The 22,732-nt window shown below is 38.7% G+C and overlaps 1 protein-coding gene and 1 long non-coding RNA gene across 3 annotated transcripts in view; one reads left to right on the forward strand and one right to left on the reverse strand.

Annotated features, from left to right (window-relative positions):
• Nucleotides 1-16,640: 16,640 nt before the first annotated feature.
• Nucleotides 16,641-18,655, reverse strand: LOC114210779 (uncharacterized). Its single transcript, XR_003609581.2, has 2 exons — nucleotides 18,554-18,655; nucleotides 16,641-18,105 (listed from the first exon to the last, which is right to left on the reverse strand). It is a non-coding gene; the product is annotated as an uncharacterized LOC114210779 (long non-coding RNA).
• Nucleotides 18,528-22,732, forward strand: part of TDRD3 (tudor domain containing 3) — a 160,369-nt gene continuing 156,164 nt past the window's right edge. For both annotated transcript variants that reach the window (XM_028105088.2, XM_028105098.2), the window contains exon 1: nucleotides 18,528-18,595. In XM_028105088.2, coding sequence (XP_027960889.1) covers nucleotides 18,555-18,595 — 41 coding nt within the window. In that variant the 5' untranslated portion in view covers nucleotides 18,528-18,554. The remainder of the gene's footprint in view (nucleotides 18,596-22,732) is intronic.

Below are 22,732 nucleotides of genomic sequence, written 5' to 3' on the forward strand. Positions count from 1 at the left end.
TATATGTGCATATGTATATATAGTTTTTTCATAACTAACATTAAGATTAAAGAATATCTATACAATGTTGCAACAAGAACAAAACTACCCTTAATCAATAATTTCAGGTGTAATGAAAAAAATTATATAAATTCAAAGCATTCCTAATCTATTTATATTTTTATCCATTACATTTAATTCTACTTATTAATAGTTGCTAGGAAATCGCATTTTATTTTGTTTATTTTGTCAGAATAATCCATTTTTAAGCTATCATCTGCTGGAAGGTCTAAATTTGAGAATGAATGAATTTACTTAGGCTTTTCTAAGAGCTTTGAATTTTAAAAGCCTTACAGTTTGTATATAATAAGGATCAAAACCCCCCACTATTTATAGATACAGTGTGCATTTCAGGGTAATATCATTCTGGCTATTTGCTTGACATTTCTGAAAAGAGCTTAAGTACAAAAAAAAATGAAGAGCAGTGATAATGGTGGGAGATTTTGAATGGTATTATTATTTAGCTCAGTTCTCAGTTCTCACTACCTCGTGCACGCTGTTTTTTAAGTAGTAGGAGCTTGTCCTTGTTATTTTGCATTTTCATGTGGAGGAGGAAATGATCTTCAGTCTTTTTTTTAAGATTTTATTTATTCATTTGAGACACAGAGATACAGAGAGAGAGAGAGAGTGAGAGAGAGCATGGGCAGGGAGAGAGGCCGAGGGAGACAGAGAAGCAGGCTCCCTGCTGAGCGGGGAGCCCGATGCGGGGCTCGATCCCAGGACCCTGGGATCATGACCTGAGCCAAAGGCAAATGCTTAACCATCTGAGCCACCCAGGCACCCCTATCTTCAGTCTTTAGATGACAAAGAGGTGGGCATGGATGGGACAGATAGGGTTGATTTTTTTTTTCTCTATTTCGGAAACCCTCTCCAGTTTGGCTGAGAAGGACTTCTCTGCTCTCCACAGACATTTCCACTTTGTTCAGCCACTGCTCTGAGTTCGGGACTATAGCTTCAAGCAGTTGGCAGCTCATTATTATTACTGTCCAGGACCATGAATAAGGTTAATTTATATCCAGGCAATTATCCAGATTAAATTCATCCTTAGAGTGAGGTTGATATTGAAAAATGCGCTGAATGTTTCAACCTTCTGGCCCAGTAGCAAAAGTACGAGCAGATTCCATACCAAGCTCACTTGCCTTCCTGCACACTGAACATGTCACATCCTTGACTGTGACCTCTGCTGCATGATTATGCTTCATGTGAGCCTATAGCTGCCCATTTTGAAATACTGACTTTCACATCATTTAATAAGGCTAAGCATGATGCCAGTGCTATTATATAAGAAAACACAATAGAAAACTATTCCTCTGTTGTTCCTACTTCTTTACCATTAGTCACCATTTCTAAAGACATTAAATAGTTATATATTTTGGATATCATAGATAATAAAATAATATCTTCTATGGTGGTAATACTGAATTCATCTTCATATTTAATTTTGACAAGTTAATTTAAATGTACTTCCATATTAATAAAGATCATGGGAAGGGAATTTGGTATAAATTGATAACTATTATGATGACAGTGATTGTTTTGTGGTTTTGAGGATGTCTAGGAACAAGTGAAGGTATTGAGTCAAATGATATCTCTATGGATTCTTTTTATAGTCATCTCCATGCCCTGCAGATGTGTTGAATAACATTCATAAGTGTATGAAGTTCTCTTAATCCAGAAAGGACAAATGGTATCACTACACTAATTTCAGCTTATTAGTCTGATCTAACCTAGAATAAACATTTCAAGTTAATCAGATGACAGCAAACACTACATTCAGTAACCCATGTTTATTGAGGACTTGCTGTATAAGAGGTACCGTGCCTGTATTTTCCCTCATTTAATCTTCCGAGCAATCCTTGTTAGGATGGTCCATTCAGAGATTATAGGTCAGAAGCTAAGTAGTTCTCCCTGGATCACACTGCTAGTAAAAGGTGGAGCTCAGGTCTAACCTGGGTGTCTAACTTCCAAGTCCCTACTGTTGACCACCAAGCTTTATGACCATGCTGGGTAGTAAGTGTAAAATAATGGCTCCTGCCTTTAAGCACCTCCCAGTGGAAAGGGAGACATGGATGAATAAATACATCATTACTATCAATGTGGTGAAGTGAGGACTGTAGAAAATGGGTCTACAAAATGACTGGCGAGCAGAGGACGCAGCAGTTATACCTGGGTCAGTAAAGTGAGGGTTCCCAGAAGTGAAGTCTGAGGCACAAAGGAAGGGAGGTGTATTCAAGGCTAAGAGTGCAGTTAGTAAAGAGCCCCCAAAGAGGAGAAGACATTTTCATATTATGGAAATCATGCAAAGCTTGGTATTGGGGTAGAGGTGCTGGTGGCAGGAGTGTCAGAATTAAATACAGCAATGCTCTGAATTTACTCTATTGAATAACTGAATATTAAAATAGTCTGTAGGGATCAGGGAGCATAAGTTAGAGGTTAAGTGACTAAGACAGGACTTATGACTTGCTAAGTTTTAAGCTAGGTCTATTTTTCTAGTTATTTTAATTACTTTGTCAGTATCCTTCAGAACACATCCTTTCCGTAGACTTTTGTTTCAGGTCAACAACTCCGTGTGCATTTCAGCTAATGCCTCATTATTATGCTAACTGTATTTTCTTTGTTGAAACTCTATATTACAGTACGTTACTATATATGGCAGGGTATGATTTGGCCTTGCCGAACTTTGGGCCATTACCAGTGGCTTCCGATTGAACAGAGTTATTTTGAGGTCATACACTGACGCTACAAAGGATTGAATTATTTATGACTTTAATATTCACCAGTGTTTCTAGCTCAAGATCCAATATACCACTGAATATTATCTGTCAACAAAAAACTGCATCTGTTCCATTTGTTGATGACTGATAAAACAAAGCAGTTTGAATTGCTGCTTTGAACTCAATATGGGTGGAATTTCTGCTCCAAGTATTTCAATAATAATAATGATATTTGTAATAAATATTTAAAATATTTATAATTTATAATATATTGTGTCTGATACTAATTAGCGCCAATCATAATGAATGCATAAATTAATCATATATATAAATGTCTATGTGTATATATAATTTTACTATATTACAATATTTACTATTTTTATTTTTGCATAATAGAGACTGGGGGAAATAGGTATCCTCCTGAAACACTAGCTATAAGCTCCAGCTATATTTCTGTAAACAAATGGGGTCTGATCTAAAACATATATATTTTTTTTAAATTATGAGAGTGAACATCTCTATCTCATTTGACCACTTTTTTCTTATACTTCTTTCCTTCAGCAAAGCTTAAGAAAAAATGGATATTGGTTATTATGAGAAAAGAGGCAGAAGAAATATTTTATAATAGTAACAGAAATTCCTCTTTCTAAAAAACATCTGAAAAATAAATATATTGATACTTTTACAGAATTAAGCCTTAGAGATGGAAGGCATTGTAGAGTTCACTTTTAATCATTTAAAAAATACACTTTTTAGAACTCAACATAAAAATATTTCTCTCTGAGCATCAACCCTGAAATGACTTTTCATTACCTCACAGTAGTTTTTCCTTTGTACAAATCAGGCAGCACAGGGCATTTCTGGGAACAGCACTAGAAAATGGAATATCTTAAAGTATTAATTATTTTTTCCCAAGGGACAATGTTATATCTGGTAGTTGCGTTACTGACCAAAAACTGGAATAAAATAAATTACAGATTATGTCCAATAAGGTAGCATAAAAGCAAATATCGAGTTGTAGTAGAGACTAAAGGATGCAGGATACAAATCAAGGACCTAGCAGAGTACCTGGCACACAGTAGGCAATTTACCCATGTTAGTTTCTCATATCCTGGGATCTGATTGCTGTGGCTGCCTAACAGATTACCCCCAAATTTAATGGCTTAAAATAATAGTCGTCACTTTTTCTTTCTCATGGTTCCTGTGGGTCAGGAACTAGAAATAAGAGAGGACACTGCAGGTTCAACTCTTCTCTGATCTGTGGTGTCTGAGGCCTCAGTGGGAAGAGCCAAAGGCTGAAGTCTGAATCATCTGAGGATTCATTTACTCACATGTCTGGCAGCTGCTGGTGATTATCTGCTGGGGGCCTGACTAAGGCTGTTGGCTGGAACATCTACACATGGCCTCTCTGTGTGGTCTGAACTTCCTCACAATATGGTGGTTAGGATCCAAGGGCAAGCATAAGATAGATGGGGCAGGGGGTTGGGAGTGGGAGGGAAGCTATTTGTCTTTTATGATCTAGCCTCCGAAATCAAGCAGCCTCACTATACCCATATTGGAATGGTCATTCAGGTCTCTACAATTCCAATGGAAAGGAGCAAATGATCAACTCCACCTGTCAGGAGAGGCCTGTGAATGTCGCAGAGTGTGTGGGGTGGGATACATATTGGTGCAGCCATCTCTGAAAATACAACTTGCCAACGTACCAATAATCGGAAATAATAAAATTACACTTGAAACCATACAAATTTGGAGGGCCAAAAGGACTTTATAATCCAATTATTCAAAAATCCAACACTTTGGAGAAAAAACTCTCTGGAGTCCCTGAGAAGTAAATGGTCTGAGTGAGGCCATGGAGTCAAACCCAGGTTTGATGAATTAAGTTATCATATAAATATCCCATTAAATTGTCTGAGTTTGTTCATTGATTAGAAAAAGGGCTTAATGTATTTAAAACCATCCATCTGTGTAAAAGAATTATAATTCTTATGTATGAGAAATCTGAATTATTGAAACTAATATGGGAGCAGGATGTTTCCCAGTTGGGGTTAAAAAGGTATAGGTATGTCTGATAAACAGGCTGGCTTGTGACCTCTGCTTGCATAAACTAGATGTATGGGGTGGCTTTCAGCAGGACCGGAGAGTGGAGAGGACAGTGTAGTGTCTGTTCTTCAACCCTGTTACATGCAGTTTCCTGTTTGAGCTTGAAGAAGTCCAAGAGCTGAAGCAAAAGCTTTTTCAGAGGAGTCTGTAAGACTCAGAGTAAGTAGAGCTACTTTAGGTCCCAGGTGACACAAGCGCAGCCAAGACTTGGAGAGGGACAGTCCCCATTTTATGTACATGACACAGTGGAGGGAACACATTGCTGTTTGACATATTGAGGTTTTGTAGGTTTGGGGCAATAATAATCTTCTAGACAGAGAACCAGCATTTTCAGAGAGGTTGGGGGGCAATTACAACATCCAAATACTTTCCTCTAGTGGGTTGTGAGTCAGTGGACAGGAATAAGAGGCCAGAACAGAAGGCAGTTATGCCCATATGTTACACAGTGTCTAGGAGTCCTTGCAAAACTAGGATCAATTACTGCAGGGGCCGGGGAGGGGACGGTCAAAGTCAAATAATGCTTAAGCCTTGCAGTTGTGTTGTGAAGAGTGACAGTAAAATTGGTGTATAAAAGCTAATGTAGCCTCATTTGAACCCGCAGGCAGATAAGGCCTGTGAAAATTTGGATTGCACTAATAAACTATAATTAACATTTAATTAGCAATGATTTTATTTGACTTCTCAGAATTTTGATGGGTATCTATCTGGAGGAATGATTTTGGATAACTTACATCTAAAAAAAAAAAAATGGAGCTGTTACTTTCCCTCCCTTTCATTCTGAGTCAAGCAGAAGCATTATAAAATTACTCCATTTATCACCCTTTTCAGAAACATTGACCGAAGCATTTAACTCTTTGAAAACATCATTATAGAGGTTTTACAGCCTCTTCCATTTTTGGTTTTATCTATTTGTTTATTGTTTTATACTTTGCTGTTCTCAGAGCCTGACCTTTCTTTTCTCACTTCTAAGTCTTCTGCCACCCAAAATCCAGGGTAGCTTTGGGAGTTTACAAAAATGCAGTTGGAATGGCTTGCGCAAGTGGAATGGGATTGAGTAGGTAGTGGAGGATGGATAACTTGTTATCAGAAGTTTAGGCTCAACCCTTAGCTTTGCCATTGACCAACTACAAACTCAGGCCTCACTTTCCTTACCTGCAAGATGGGGATTTTACACACACACACACACACACACACACACACACAATCTTTAATAGCTTTGTTATTTAAGTGAGCTAATATATAGAAAGGTATAAAGCACATTATAAGAACTCCCATTACCTAGCTCATTTGAGTTATGAACAAAGTTTTCCTTTTTTAAAGCACTAACTAGATAGAACCAGTCTGCCCAGCAACTGCCTTAATCTCTGCTCACATGATCCTCTTCTACATGAGATTATCTGTGCCTAAAGATCTTTCTTGAGAAGTGGAACACAGATAACAGGATAGTTTCGAATGAGCAGAGGGGTAGAACAAGAAAGCTCTGAAAAGCAATAACCAACCTTTTTTTATTACTGAGACATTTTAGGGATAAAAGTGAGTGTGAACCAGCTTTATTTCCCCTGGGCTTAGAAAATTCTCCTTCTAATCCTTTACAGCAAAAATTATCAGAGGTGACTCCTGGCTGGTAATTCAGATCTCTCTATTTTTAGCCCTGGAAAGCCAGTGAAGGGATTTAGATTGTGAGAGCCATCTCACAGACCAGCTCAACTTTTTGGCTTACTAACATTCCATCCAAGTGCAGTATGCCAGCTAGGGCTCCTAAAGCTGGTGAGCAGGAATAAGGAAGGAAGGAAGGAAGACAGAGAAAGGAAGGAACGAAGGAAGGAAGGAAGGAGGGAGGGAAGTTAGTTGAAAGGAAGTTGAAAGAAAGAGAGAGGAAGAGAGAGAGTGAGAGAGAGAGAAAGGAAGGAAGGAAGAAAGGAAGGGAGAAAAGAAAGGAAGGAGGAGAGGGGGGAGGGGGGGAAAAGAGAAGAGAAGAGGAGAGAAGAGAAGAGAAAAAAAAAAAGTCAAGACAAGATAAGACCTACCATATGAACAGCAATCACATGGAAAAAGCCTTGCTTGGAACAGTGCTACAGAGAGAATGATGGAAATGGATGGTGGTGGAAGGGAAATAACTAACTGATCCCTGACATCAAGGTTATGATTAAGGATTTCACAGAAAGGGAAGAAGTGTTTCACATAATGCAGTTTTTCCTAATTTTAGTCATTCCACAAGCTACCTTCCCAATTTTGTCATATCCGCATACTTCCTGTAGTATTATTTGCTTACTATATGTTTTTAAACAGAGCCACTTTTAAAAATCTTATGTGTATTTAGACAGGAAACTTTATTCACCATTGTAAATGGAAAACCAGAATAATCTGCCATGAATAGCTATTTTTTAGCTATAAAAAAATACCACGCAAAGAGAGCTAGATTATTAAATTCTGGTTAGATGTTGTTGTCTACAGAAGATCTTGAACTTCAGGCAGGCCTGCTATCTTTTTTGCTAAAAATGGAGGTTGGCACATGCTAGAGGGATGTTAGAAATACTTGCTCCAAACTGACACCACTTTTTTGTGGCCATTAGACAAACTGAAAGAGAATTGGGAAAGGGAGCAAATTTCTCACCATGTTATTGATTCAATAAGTATTTTTGGGTCAGTGTTATTTAAATCATGTCCACAAACATGATAGAAATGTTTATGATGGAAATAATAGAAATTTCATGATAGAAATTTAGAAATGATCTCTATCTCCGCTTGTTCCATATTTTGGGAACATATTTGGGTGTGTTGGTTAAGAAGGTGGTCTAAGTGTTGGGTAGACATGGATCTAAATCCTAGCTTTGTCATTTAATGGCACAGCGACTTTGGAAAGGCCATTTTACCACTATAATCCCGTTTCCTCATTTGCATGTAAGAAAATTCTTAGCACTTTCAATAAATTTTATTGTGATGATAATGATGATGATAATATGTGAATATCAATGTACAGGATGAGACTATATGTATTTTGCTATTGTTTTTCTTAAGGTGTTGTCTGCAGTTTGTCAAGCAAACAGATTTTAACTGAATTCAGTTTATTTGGTTTAATCATCCATCCACATGATTTACCCTTCCTTCATCACAGTTCTTCTGGCCATCTGACTACAGCTTCTGTTATTTCTTTCTCCTTCCTCTTCCTCCCGCTCTTTACAGTGGTCGCACCTTAGGCTTCATCTTTGAGCCTCTCCTCAGTGTTTACGTCATCACTCACAACCTGATTACCTAGAAGTCTTGAACAATCTCTTGTAGGAAGATGACTCCAAAAATCAGCATCTTCAAATCTGCCCTTCATCTGTTTATAGCCCCAATTTCAATATGATATTTGGCAGGTTTCATCATTTTAGATTTAACACACCTAAAATCAGCACGTTTGTTTCATCCTTTTCTTGTCAAGCCTCCCACTGTTTTCCAGTTTCTTAGGAGTGCTGGCGCTAAGTGTGTGTGTTTGGAGTCAGAATACTCTAGAATCTTAGCTCTACCATTTATAAATTTAACTGAAATTTAATTGTCAGTAAGAGATCACTAAATAAATATATACATCTATTTGGATATATATATTTTTTGGTAAGTACATATGTGTATATATTTGGTCAAAACTTCCCAATACTTCAAGAGAAATGGAGAGTGGAAGAAATATCCATAAAGAAATGTAGCTAACATCCATTTTACGTTGAATTTTATTACCTCGCTGACCACTCTAAAGCGAGGAGTTAACATCAGTGGAAAACAAGGGGAAGAATAAAGTATATTTATCTGTTCTTTCATGCACTTTCTTGTGAAATATTAGTTCTAAAATTGATTCAGATTAGTTTAGGTAAATCTTATCAGCATGCTGAAAAGTGGCTTAAGTACCAAGGAGCAGGGACAAATGACAGTGATTGAACTCTGGGGAAGATCGGAAGAGGGAGCTGCATGTTAGGTCGGTGTTAGTGGCAAGCTTTGAAGAGAATAAATGATTTGTAAAATATTAATAGGGTAACTTTATGAAAGGTGAGAAAATATGGGAAGGAATCTTGGCAAATTTCATTAAGTATGACTATTACAGCAAAAGTCTACAAAGATTTTGGGGGGCAATTTCCACTTCTCTTTGAAAACCTGTCACCCTGTGTGCTGTTTTAGCTCATGTATGGACACCAAATACATACGGTCTCTGTCCCAAACAGCTTAAAAGGTAAGTTTAAGAACTTTAAGGAATATGACAGAATGTAGTGCTTGAAGTGTATTGAATGAAATAACGAAAATATATGCAGCCTAACTTCGTGACATTAAGAAAGCAAAGTGGGCCAATTCCTCTTGCACATACTTAGGAAACTTGTATACGTTGTAAAGTTGGTGCAAAGTGACTATCCATGATTTTTATTTAAGTAAAAATGATTATGGGAATATTGGAATATATCCAGAAGATACATTAAATAGTGCTGACTGATTTTATAAGTGGGTGCAACTAACATTCCTTTAAATTGTATGTTCTTAAAATTTGACTTATAAACATTGAGGAGGAATACAACTGAGGTAGATAGATTTTGGGGTGTCTGCTCAGGTAAATACCTCAATTGCCTGCTTCTCTCATGGGGTGGTCCTGTGGCAGGCTCTGTGTAAATTGTGATCCCATCCCCTGACCATACTGACTGAACCCCATGCTGAGCTCTTTTCCCATGCTCTGCCAGGCCAGATACTTTCCTGGAAATTTCTGTTTGGGGTCAAGACTCAGAGAGGATCTCTCTGGGGGATGGAACTATAATATGCAAACTCAGGAGCTAAGCACATACATTGTCATACAAATTAGAAAGTAAAGAGAAAGAAAGAAGGTGTGCAGAGATATAGAAATGGGATTTTGCCTAGAAGTCTGGTGGCTGTCAGCTCTTTCTTCCTGTTCTTCCTGAGCGCCGCTACTTTTGTGCTCCTGGGTTCTGTAGGACCTCCTGTATCTTTATACACTCTATTTGAAAAAAAAATTTTTTTTTACTTGAGTTAGGTGTTATTGAAACTGAAGAGGCCAGAAACAACATCTCCTGTATCTACTGCGCTTTCAGTAGACTATCAGAACTACTTAATGTAGATTTGGAAATGTTCAGTGAAATCTAAAACACATTTGAAGTATTCAGTTACTTATAAAAAATGATTAAGTGAAAAAGATATGTAAGATACCTAGGGCAAGAAAAGTATTAAGTGAGAAATAGTATTTCAAATATATAAATAGAATTCGTGTCATCCATAACAAATAACAAAGAGAAGTAATATAAACAGAATATATAGAAATATAAAATACATATCATGAGAAATGGTACAGTTTATTAGATGATAAAATCCTTGACAAGGGTGGTAGAAGAATCTTCAAATGGATACGACTACCAACCATACTGTACATAGATGTGAAACACTAAGATTTTGGAGAATAAAAGATGCCACATAAATTCACTCTGCCATATTCTTAGTGGACCTGTATATGTTTTTATATGAGTAGTACATGCTAATTTTGGAAAATACACATGCCTTTAAAGGACATAAAATCATACTTCTATCATCACCCAGATATCTATGTTATTAATATTTATATATATGTCCTCTTAATCTTTTTCATCACTTATAACTCATTTTGCAGTATTTGTGTCCAATTATGCTCATATTTTATTATATTTTGTAGTAATTGACAAAAACCACAGTGATCATTTCTAATATTTAATTTATTAAATAAAACACATGGTATCTTCCCTAAACAATTAGAATGATTTCTTGGGTGTTCAGAATGATTTGATAATTATCTACCTGTGCTCAAGGGATGAGGCAAGGTTAGGGTCCCCTACTCCTCCACCATCTTAACTCCTTCCCCCTGAACAGTTAGAATGAAATCTCTATGCGGACAAGGACTCCATCAGTCTTACTCACTGCTGTCTAACTGTGCCTAGCCCCTAAGTAAATACATATTGTTAAAATGATATTTGAATAAATAATCTAATTCAAGGACACATATACAAAGCATGAAATCAAGTTTAGTTAATAGTAATTTTAATAATAAAAATATGGATTCATAGCATCATACATAGGATTATAGGTTTAGTTCGATCTTCGTAGCACTTACTACAATTATAATTAATTAACTTTGTATATATAATTTAATGTTTTTATCCTCAGATGGACTAAACTCCAAAGGCAGTGCTCATGACTGCTGATATTACCTGCAGTGCCTGGCACAATGTTTGGCTCATAGTGTGGGTTTAATAAATCCCTGTTGAATGAATAACTCGTTTATTCATCAAGCCTCATGGTTCTTATAACTTCTTTTTATTTGTTGAATCCTTCATTCAAATTAAATCTTTCATCAAAATGCAGTATGTAAAGCAAGTTAAAGAAGCGCTACTCAGCTTTGAGTGGGCTTGGAGGTCTAGACTTCACATTCCTGACCCTTCTCCTTGCCCCTGTGGTTCTTGAGGCACCGAGTAGAGGCACTAGGGCTCCTTAGAAAATCCTTTGACAAACCACTGAACCGGTCTAACCACTTGGCTTTCCTTCTATAATGTGCATCTAGTGGAGGCTTAAGCACCTCCATCACTGGGGAACTCACTCTGTTCTGAGGTTGCCTGTTTCCTTGTTGGTCTGCCTCTAGATTAAGATTATTATATTATGACGAAATCTTCTCTTTAGTCCTTACAATTACCCTCTGGGACTGACAAAAGTCTAAATTTTCTTGTACATGTGTCTTTCAAATTTCTGAAGTTCACTATTACAGTTTTTTTTTTTGGCCCTACTTTCCCTTTTTTCTTCCATGTTTTTTTCATATTACTTATATTTTGATTATATTGACAATAGAACAATATACTGCAGAAAATAAAAGTATATTAATATTATTATAAAGTATGCTGTAATACAACAGTGTTACAACTTGTGTTTTTGAGATATTTAAAATGTAACAAAAAGTATAAATAATAATATAAAAACATATTCTTACTACTCAAGGAAGAGTAATACATTGTTATAATTGCTTCTATTCTTTTATTAAAGAAATAAACTTTACTGGGGCGCCTGCTTTTTTTTTTTTTTAACCTGGCATTACGTTATTGAGATCTATCCAAATTTACACAGAGAGAACTCTAGTGTATTCCCTTACACTGGCATAGGGCATTTCATTTTATTAATATACCACCTTTTTTTTTTTTACCCATTTACTCTCAATTGAACATTGGAGTTGTTCTCATTCTTCTATTTTAAAGCAACGTGTCAATGAACATCTTCTCTGGAATAAGTATCTAAAAATGGAAATGTTCAACCATAAGGTATACACATTTTCAGTTTTGCTAGATAATGCCAAAATACTCTCCAAAGTGGTTGTATGAACTTCACTCCTATAAGCAATGTATTAAAAAATCAATTTCCTCATATCCTTGCCAACATTTGATATTCTTTACTAGTTTTTGCCACTGGGTTAGATGAAAGTGGAATTTTATTTTATTTTTTATAATTTTTAAAGATTTATTTATTTATTTTGGGGGGAGAAGAGGGAGAGGAGAGAGAGAATCCTCAAGCAGGCTCTGTGGGGTTCCTCATCAGCCTGATGTGGGGTTCAATCCCACAACCCTGAGATCGTGACCAGAGCTGAAATCAAGAGTCAGCCGCTTAACCAACTGAGCCACCCAGGTGCTCCAAAAGTGGAATTTTATTGATAGCCCACTGTTTTAATCACTATGTTGTATACCTGAAACATAATATTGTATGTCAACTACATTTCAATAAATTTTTTTAAAAAATTCATTTTGTGGTTATTGATATGGTTAAGCATTTTGACATATTTATTAATTACTTAGATTTCAGTTTTGTATATTGCCTATTCAGATACTTTGCCCATTTTTCTCATGGGATTTTTACCTTTTATTTAATTTGTAGTAATTCATCATGTTAAAACTTGCTTCTATTCTTACTCCACATATATATCTGACTAATATATCTTAGTCAGTACATAGTGATCTACTTCATTTTTTTGGTAATGTCTACATAGCACCCATTAGAACTTATTTAAATGTTCCCTCATTGATGGACATTCTGATTAACTTCAGGGTTTTGTTGTCACAAATAATACTGGTACCTCATTGTTATTACAAATAATACTGGTACCACAGCCATTAATCTTGCTCATTGAATATTTATGGCTCTCCACCTTCTGGCATCTGGTGATCGACTTCCTGTGTTGTCATATGTCCAGTCCTGGCAGAGCATTAATTTCCTGTGTGAGATTCTCCAGAGCCCTTTTACCCTTTACTGCTTCAATCAGCAATGTTATTGATGGTTAATGCTCTGTCCAGATTCTGGAATGAGGATGACCATTATGATCAGAGACCTTCCTCCCCACCCTCCAAACACCTACATTGGACATATAACATGAAAGAAAAATGAACATTTTTTCTTTTCTTCTTTTTTTTTTAGAGAAATAAACATTTTTTTTTTTTTAAGTTAAAAGCCACTAGTGTTTTGTGGTTGTTTATTGTCATGGAATGACCTGGTCTGTTGTGATGGTCACACCCTACTGCTTGTATTCACTAGTTAAGAAACTTAAAATAAAATAAAACAAAATGAGGTTCATCTGGCATGATCTAGAATCATAGAATTCTAGAAGTTAATCTTTAGAGGTCAGCTATTTCAGTTATTCTTCCTCCTAAAAATTTATCTCCTAAATTATATGTTCTAGAATCATGATTAATGGGTTAACAGCAAATTCCCTTGTCTTTAGTTTGTGAAACCCCACTCCTTTTGTTTATCTATTCATCAGTTGATGGACATTTGGATTGTTTCCACTTATTGGCTATAATGAACGATGCTGCTATGAACATCAAATACAAGTTTTTGTGTGGACATTAGTTTCCATTTCTCTTGGCTATCTATCTCTCTTGGATATCTCCTCGATATCTCTTGGATATCTAGGAGAATTGCTGAATCATATGGAAACTCTATATTTAACTTTTTGAGAAACTGTCAAACTGTTTTCCAAAATGGTTGCACAATTTTACATTCCCACCAACAATGTATGAAGATTTCAAATTCTTCACATCCTCATTAACACTTGTTATCATCCATCTTTTTAACTATAGTCATTCTAGTGGGTGTGAAGCATCTCACTGTGATTTTGATTTGCATTTCTCTAATGACTAATGATGTTGGGCATCTTTTAATCATTTATTACCCATTTGTATCCCTTCTTTGGAGAAATGTCTGTTTAAATGCCTTGCTCATTTTTGAATTGTCTTTTCACTATTGAGTCAGTAGAGTTCTTTACATATTCTTGCTTCAAACCCTTATTTTCTCCCTTTCTGTAGATTATCTTTTCATTGTCTTGGTGGTGTCCTTTGAAGCACAAAAGTTTTAAATTTTGATGAAGTCCACTTTATCTAATTTTTCTTTTTTAGCTCAAACTTTGGATGTCATATCTATTGCCTAACCCAAGGTCATGGAGACTTGATTCTTTTTCTTTTTCTAGAGTTTTATATTTTTAGCTCTTACATTTAATATATGATTTAATTTGAGTTAATTTTTGTGTATGATGTAAGGAACTTTACTTTTTTGCATGTGGATATCCACTTGTTCCAGGACCATTTATTTTAAAGACTCTTTTCCTGTTCTTAGAACTGGGAATATTTTTGCTTGTTTCCAGGCTTCTACCACGTTTCCTGATGAGCTCAACAGTTCTTCAGGGCTCCCTGGCATTGGCTCCTCTAAGTCAGTCACAGGTTGTTTTAGTATTCTCCGGGATGTTAACGACTTAAGATGAAAAGATTTAATGTGCTTTAGAGAGACTAGGTATTCTTATAACCTCACCTTTTATTGTGGTTCTTATTCCTATTTTTCCATATTCTATCCTTTTTCACTCTGAACCACTTCCTTCACTGAAATGATAAGGACAAAACAGAAGTGAATGGATGCTGTCTCTCTCTTCTGTTAACTTACACCATTGACTCCAAATAAATTTACCTTCTCCTTTTTATTCTCTTGTGCCTAGCAAAGCGCTCTTTCTTTTTTTAAATCCATTTGAGAGAGAGTGAGAGAGAGAGAGAAGCACAGGGAGGGGGAGGGGTGGGAGGAAGGGGAGAGGAGGAGGGAGCCTGATGCTGGGCTCAATCCCAGGACCCTGGGCTCCTGACCTGGGCCAAAGACAGACACTTAACCAAATGAGTCACCCAAACACCCTGCCTTGCAAAGCTCTTCTATCATCCTTAGGATTTCCCCCAACTTTAAGCTAATTCTAGACTTCCCATTTTCGGTAAAGTGATGATTTATCTTATTAAAAATGAAAATTATTATTATTTTTGGTTTAGTGCATTTTCCATTGCACTAACTTGTCTATACAGACCTTAATTCCAATTAAAAATTTTGGATGTGAAAGAAATTAGTATAATCTATACTTTTAACTTTTTGCTTTGAAAAATTTCAAAGTTAAAGTTACAATATGATGAGGACCTCCAATTAGATTCACCCATTTTAAACATTTTGCCACATTTACCTTCTCTCTCTCTTTAATACACATACACATACATGTGTGTATATTTGTTTTACATATATATTATATATCTACATATATATTTTTTCTGAATCACTGGGATATAAGTTGTAGACACCACAACTCCTCAGCCATAAAAGCCATAAAAGTTTTGGCATAAAATTTCCAAGATTAAGTATAATACCACAAAATATCTTTCTCTTTTTTTAAGATCCAAAATTCCACTTTATTGTTACATCTCTTGAGTCCCTTTAATTTGGAGATTTTTTTTTTAAATTATATTGGCTCAATGAACAGTCCAGGCCAGGTTTCTTATAGAATATGCCACATTCTGGATTTATCTGCCTGTTTCTTCTTGTTTGATTGTTCCAGTATCCTCTATATATTCTTTACATTTTTGCTTATATCTAGACCAGGGCTGCTGAACCTTGGCACTATTGACATTTTGGGCCAGATAATTATTTGTTGTGGGGAATCTGTCCTGTCCATTGTATAATGTTTAGCAGTACCTGTTAGATGCCCGCCGCCCAGGTTATGACAACTGAAAATGTCTCCAGGCATTGTCAAATGTGTCCACTTGCGTAAGGGGTAGGGTGTTGGATGGGGATCCAGCCCCTGGTTGGGAACTGTCTAGAAGCTTGATTAAATTCAGGTTAAATAATTTTGGCAATGATGTTGTATATTTCTAATTGCACTACATCAGTAAGCACATATCAGATTGTCCTATTAGTGATTCTAGCTTTAGTCATTTAAGGCAGTGATTTTCTTTTTTAAGGTAAAGGTACATTTTTTCTTTTGTAATAATTAAGTTATGGCTTGATACCTTGAGACTGTGTGAAGATCCTGTACACCTACCATCTTTCACCAGTGGCTTTTAGCATCCTTTGATGAACTGTGCCTGAATCAATTGTGAATGATTCAGAAAATGGTGATTTTCTAATTCTATCAGTTGTTCTACATTTATTCTCTGGTATGCCTCTGAAAGAAAAGCTATCATCCTTTCTCCTTTTATTTATTTCTAAGATTTTATTTTTAAGTAGTCTCTACACTCAATGGGGGGCTTGAGTTTACAACCCCAAGATCAAGAGTCACATGCTTTACCAACTGAGCCAGCCAAGGTACCACTTGTTTTTAGTGCCACTCTGAAATGCATTTTACCTATTTTTTTTAAATTCAATAAATTGTCATTGTTTTTGATGGTAATATTGTCCCAAATTTTTCCAGTGGGAATCCTCAACCTAGTCTTTAAAAACACTTCTAAAAGTAAGGGGATATAGTGTTTCATGGAGCATTTTATTAAAGTTATCGTAAGTGCTACGCGATGGTAAATTCTTAATACACTGCACCACGAGAACAAACGTGTAAGGGATTCACATTTAGCCAGTGAAGAATTCTGACACTAGGACATCATATCATTTTCATAGTTAACAACTTACATTAATTGCAAAATGTAAATAATTGGTAAGAGTAGATCCTATTTAACACCAATAAAAATTACTAGCAATTTGAATCATCTATTTACCTTCAGAATGGCAAATCTTTTCTAGACTCCTGGGTAGAATAACTGGTGCCATTAAATTGAAATATACTTGTAGCATGTGTATGGTCTAAACACAGTATACTACTGCAAATTGCAGGAAATAGGATGGAATTATTTCTGATTCTAAGTACTTGGAAATACTTTTCATTAAAATAAGTAACGTGCTTGAAAACGTATTTCGATAGCATTAGAAGCATCACGATTTTAAAACTATGCCTTGGAAAGCCCAAACGGAGTTTCCCAGTTAAAAGGAGAAAAATTTGTATTGAGTTCCAATTTGTATTGAGCTCCACCCATGGCAATTATTTCCTTCCTTCTGTAACTGTCAATTTCCTCCCCAATCCCCGGAGCGGCTCTGCCCAGTTCCGCAGTCTCTGCTCCAAGTCTGTGTTTGTGATGATGGTTTCAGATGAGGCAGCGGCGGGTGATGGGGCTTAAGTTCTCGGTTTCTCCCCGTGACTTGACAGTTGGGGCCGGAGCTGCACAGAAAGCGTCTTTTTGCCGAGTAGCCGCAGAGGTGGAAAACCATGGAGGGCGGAGCAAACTTTTAGGGAGTGTCTCCCCGGCCAGCGGCCCCTTCCACCTGCTCCTCCCCGATTGGCTGTCGTCAGTCTCAACCGTCCAATCGTGCTGGAGCGTCCAACGCGCCGTTCGGCGACGCCGCGGCGCAGGCTCACTCGGGGGAGCAGCCCCTGCGCTTCAGCCCTCCTGGGAGCTAGAGAAGGACACGGACGAGGCGACTGTGGAGCCATGCAGGCCCGGTTATGCCGGTGCTACCGTCACAGGACCGCGCTGGGACTTTGGATGGGTCTAGTGGCAGAGCGACAGAGAAAACAAGCACTGACACAACTGCCCAGTTTACCCATGTCCCTTAAGTTCAGGTTTTCTTGGGTTGATCATTTTCATTGTGCTCCAACCTCTACAAACTGCCCGTGGAGACTCGAAAAAAATGCGACTTTATTCTTTTCTTTGCGTCGGAGCATATCGGAAAAGCAGAGTGAATGGAGCGAGTCTTTATTTAAAAAAAAAAAAGTAAACTTTTCTCCTATGCAGAGTGGCTGACAACACCTCTTGAGTTTCACTGTCCCCAAACTGGAAGCACTGCCTCTCAACCGACCCGTCCGTCTCAGCTCTAGCATATCCTGGCCTCTGGTGAAGTGACCGCCTCTCGGCGCTGGAAACGCGGGCGTTACTTAATGCTGTACCAAAAAAAAAAAAAAAAAAAAAAAATCCGCATTAGTTTCCAAGGTGTGCAACTCAGAAAAGTGACCCAAAACAAAAAATAACCAGCCTTCGATGGAGAGCAAAGTCTCGTGGTCCTTGCTCACAAATTGGCCTGCTATTTCCAGACCCCAGCGGGTCTGTGGGGCATCACGGCCTCCGCCAGACTGCAACCTCCAAGCCCCACGCCAGGCCTGCCCCTGCGGCCGCTCGGAAAACGCGGCGAGCGGAACCCGCACGCGGAAGCGCCGGCCGCACTGAGCATGCCCAGTTGCAGAGCCGACCAGAGGAGTTTTTTTTTTTCTTTTCTTTTCTTTCGGTTTTTTTTTTCTTTCTTTCTTTCTTTTTTTTTTTTTTGGTCTCAAGTAGGAGGCCTACCCCCCCACCCCCACCCTAGCCCCCCCCACCCCCGGCTTAAGCAGCTACCATGTCTGAGGTCCCCGGCGCGGCGTTGTCCCAGGCGGGTTGGTAAGTGGCGAGTCCCGCCGGCCGCCCGACAGCGGGCGCGGGCCGGGGCCCGGAGGAGGGTTGGGGTTGGGGGCGGTGGGGTGCGTGTCGGGGTAGGCGGAGGCCGCCGCCCGCCCCCGGCCTCTCCCCGGGCCCTCCGGGCCGGCTCCGCCCCCGGCGCCACGCGGAGCCGGGCGAGTCCCCCAGCTCCCCTCCGGGCGGCGGCGACAGCGCGGCCTGGGCCCGGGGCGGCGGGCGGCGGGCCGGGGAGAGGCCGGGGGACGCGGGCAGAGCAGGCAGGGTGGCTGGCGGCCCAGGCCCGAGCAGATCCGCCCGGGAGGACCTGCCGCGCTGGCAGCGCCGCTCCGGGGAGAGTTACTGCGGCGGGACGAGGGGAGGCGAGGGCTGGAGGAACGAGTGTGGCGGAGAGGGGCGAGCGCGGCCGGAGCCCGCGGGCCCGCAGGAAGTTGAGGGCCGACCAGAGCCAAGCCCGTGTGCTGCCCGGCCGCCGCCTCTTTCTCCTAATTTCAGAGTAGTGTGTACCGACCGGTGTGAAGCTGCCCTCCGTGGCACACACACAACTTCTGAAGCTAAGAATGACCTCATTGTCAACTCGTGTGGGTGCTCCGTGGAACTTTTCTTGAAGCGATGGCAGTGTTCTGATTTTTAAAGACGTTTCATGTTAAGATTTTAGAACCTGAAAGCAGTAAAAAAAAAATTATGCGAAATTAAGCAGTTTCTGGAACTGAGGCCATTACGGTTGTTAGCATCCAGTTTAACTCAGTAACGCTTTTGCAGGCCTGCATAGGCACAGTCTGAGAAGAGGGGTGGGAAGGAGGATAAAAAAGATTTGCCCCAGCTCTCTGGAAGTTCACTATTTTGGTGAAAAGAGGAGAGAGGGAGGCATTACAGGAACAAACACAAAAACGGGAAACAATGGCAAACTGTGCAGAGGGGCAGGTAAATGTGCTGTGGAATTGGAGGGGAAGGAGAGTTCATTTCCTAGAGAAGTAGGTTTTGAAACACCGGTGAGGAAAAGGCTTTCTAGACAGCCACTGGAGAGGCGACACATAAGTAGGAAAGTGCCTATTGGTTTGCAGAACTGACACTAGATCCTTGTGGTTCGTGGAAGTAGGAGGGTGTCCAATGAGGATTAAGACGAGAAAGGTTGGGCCAGGTTATGGAGGCTACAAGTGCCTATAAGATATGGATATGATTTTGTGAATAAAGTTTTCGATTGGAGTGATATAACAACACTTATGTTTTGAAGAAGGGGCTTCTGGCTGTGCAGGCACTTTACTTCACAGGTGAGGAGACAGGCACAGAACTGTTAAGTAACTTTCCTGACCTAGCTAGGAAGTGGTGGAGTTGAAAGGTGAGCACAGGGGAGCTGGTTCCAAATCTGGTGCTTTTAACTATTATGCGTTGCTGTCCCTGTAGTTTTTGCGTAGAACACCATTAGGGTAACAGGCTACGGAGTTAAAAACTCACCGTACTCAGTTTTTATTTTTGTTCTGGAATCTCTACCTTCAGTTTCTTTACCTCACAAGATTGTTTTGGATAATCTTGGATCACTCTTTTATTTGAGTTTCTCTCCATTCTTCATTAGATTGAGCCTTAGTTCTTCAACCTAGTTACACAAATCGATTTCATTTACAAACTTGGTCTTTTACTTCTTTCCAACATGACCCCACCTCCAAAGGCTAGTCTCATTTATTTTGGTTCCAAACACATATTGTTCTTTTTTGGACTACGCGCTCCTTAACGGTGGGGAACTGCAGCTTATTTTTCTGTGTATTTGTAGTGCTAGGGAGCCACTACATTGTAGGTTCTTAGTAAAGTCTGATACAATTGACCTTGGAATGCCCCTGCCAATCAGAATTCTATAGCCAGGGTCTCTACCCAAGCTTAGCTAGTGCCTCCCTTTTTTGTTACTTTGTTATAAGTCCCTAGCAATGTTATATTGTAACATTTGTCACTTTATGTTGCAAATGATCTGTTTGACATGTTTCTTCTTCCACCAGACTTTGTTGCTTTTGTATGGCAGTGACTCATAAAGGCAATAGTTATCTGTGGGTCTAATAAGACTTTTTCTAGGAGTTTACATGTAATTCCTTTTTTTTTTTTAGGATTTATTTATTTATTTTGAGAGAGTGAGAATGAGAGAGAGAGTACATGAGAGCGGGGAGGGTTAGAGGGAGAAGCAGGCCCCTTGCCAAGCAGGGAGCCCGATGCGGAACTCGATCCAGCGACTCCAGGATCATGACCTGAGCCGAAGGCAGTTGCTTAACCAACTGAGCCACCCAGGCGCCCCTACATGTAATTCCTAATGGGTCTTGAACAGATTAGATTTGTGCCAAAGAAGAGAGGAAGGATCTCGTAGGTGTTCAGGTAGCCTACATAGATCTTATATTTAAGTAGAGACTTACTGTGTTAAAATGCAGAATCTCAAAAATTTAGGCAGAGAAGAGCACTGACTGGAAGAATTTAGGACCATGGAGTACCACCACAGTGTGGTGGTTATGTTTCAATAATGCACTAAATACTACATTGATCTCTTGTAGTGTTTAGTTATATGTGTGGAATAAACTTCACTATGAGAGGAGATTTGGCTCAGTTTGTCTCAATAACAGATTTACTTAATGCCTTTTTGTTTTTTCTCTTTGGAGATACCCCTTAAGGGGGAATTGCATATTTCTACTAACCTTTTGAATTTTCAGAATTTTTATAGAAATATCAACCTTTTGAAACTTTAAAAAATAGAAACAGGTTAGAACATAATTAGTTGAGATTGTGTTTTTGGAAAAGGTATTTTCCATAGAATTAGTGATGGCACAGCTTAACACCCTTATGTGCAGATGAGGATACTGAAGCACAGAGAGAATCAGTTATAAGTGGCAGATCCAAGAATACTGCCCAAATGTGTGGAATAAAGATTCAAAACTCATTTCCATCAAGCCATGGTGACCACTTCTAATTTAAATTGTTGATCAAAAATAACACATTTTAAAATAGAAAATTGGATTAAAGCATTTTGTGATGTGTAAATTTACTTTCTTCTTTGGGAAGGATAAGGTGCTTGTGCTGAGGAGTGGTGATTTTGGATACAAAGAAAGCTTTATCTTGCAGTGGCTCACCTAAGTGCTGATTAGAGTTATCTGAAAATGGTTAATTCTGTATTTTGCAAAGTCTAATAAGAATATCTGAAAGGTAAGGCACTATATTGTATGTCTTTGCCTTACCTAGCAATTTTGAGTTGAAGATACCATAAGGTAACATTAGAAATAGTGTTTCCATTTTATTCTGAAGGAACATAGTTTCTTAGAAACTCCAGATTTCTAACATGCAAGGCTTAACCAGGTTGTGCTCTGGGGTTTTTGTTTTTGTGTTTTGGTTAGAGGGGAAATAGAAGGATGAACACACAAGTCTTCTTACCTGATTCCCCTTGAACTTCAGCTTCTCTTTTGTGTTCTCTTTGATTACTGGTGCTACCACCATACTGACCATCCGCTGGCCCAAGTGTATACCACCAAACTCCCTTCCCATTCTTTCACCTTTGAACAACTAAGAAAGACTACAGCTTATAAAAGTCTTTGTTAAAATTTAGCACTAGAGAAGAACAACTGTGAGATAAATAAAATAGGAAGCACAATGGCAGTATGGAGTATAAAGTGAATGCTCTTTTGTCTTGAGGGGCCTGCCCTCTTCCACATGTTGCCTTGAGATAGCTATTTCAAAGTGGTACTTCAGGAGAATTTGCTGGAATTTCTAATTTCTAACTTTTGACCTATCCACAGATGGAGAGCTTCTTTTCACATGCCATCATGTAGAAGCTTCCTCCCAAGCACATTAATGATCAAGACCAAGAAAGTCGGATTTCTGGTTCTGTAGCCCACCCTACACCTTTCTTGTATGGCTTCTGTTTTCTGGGAGACACATCTCTTCCCCAGGAGATTGCTGGTGATCTGTTTTCAGATGGGAAGCAGCCTTTACAGCACCATCAACATAACTTTACTTTTACGTGCTACACTTGGTAACAGTCATTATGAGAAGAGTTTATACAAAGGGTATAAAAATTTTCCTCCCTTCATATTCCAACATAAGTTTTAGGCAGAAGTACATTTGCAAAGAATACTGGTAATTCTTTACAAGTTGTAT

This window comes from Eumetopias jubatus, unplaced genomic scaffold, assembly GCF_037043125.1.
Source record: "Eumetopias jubatus isolate StellerSeaLion01/CBP00866 unplaced genomic scaffold, mEumJub1_p1.0 scaffold_3, whole genome shotgun sequence".
NCBI lineage: Eukaryota > Metazoa > Chordata > Mammalia > Carnivora > Otariidae > Eumetopias > Eumetopias jubatus.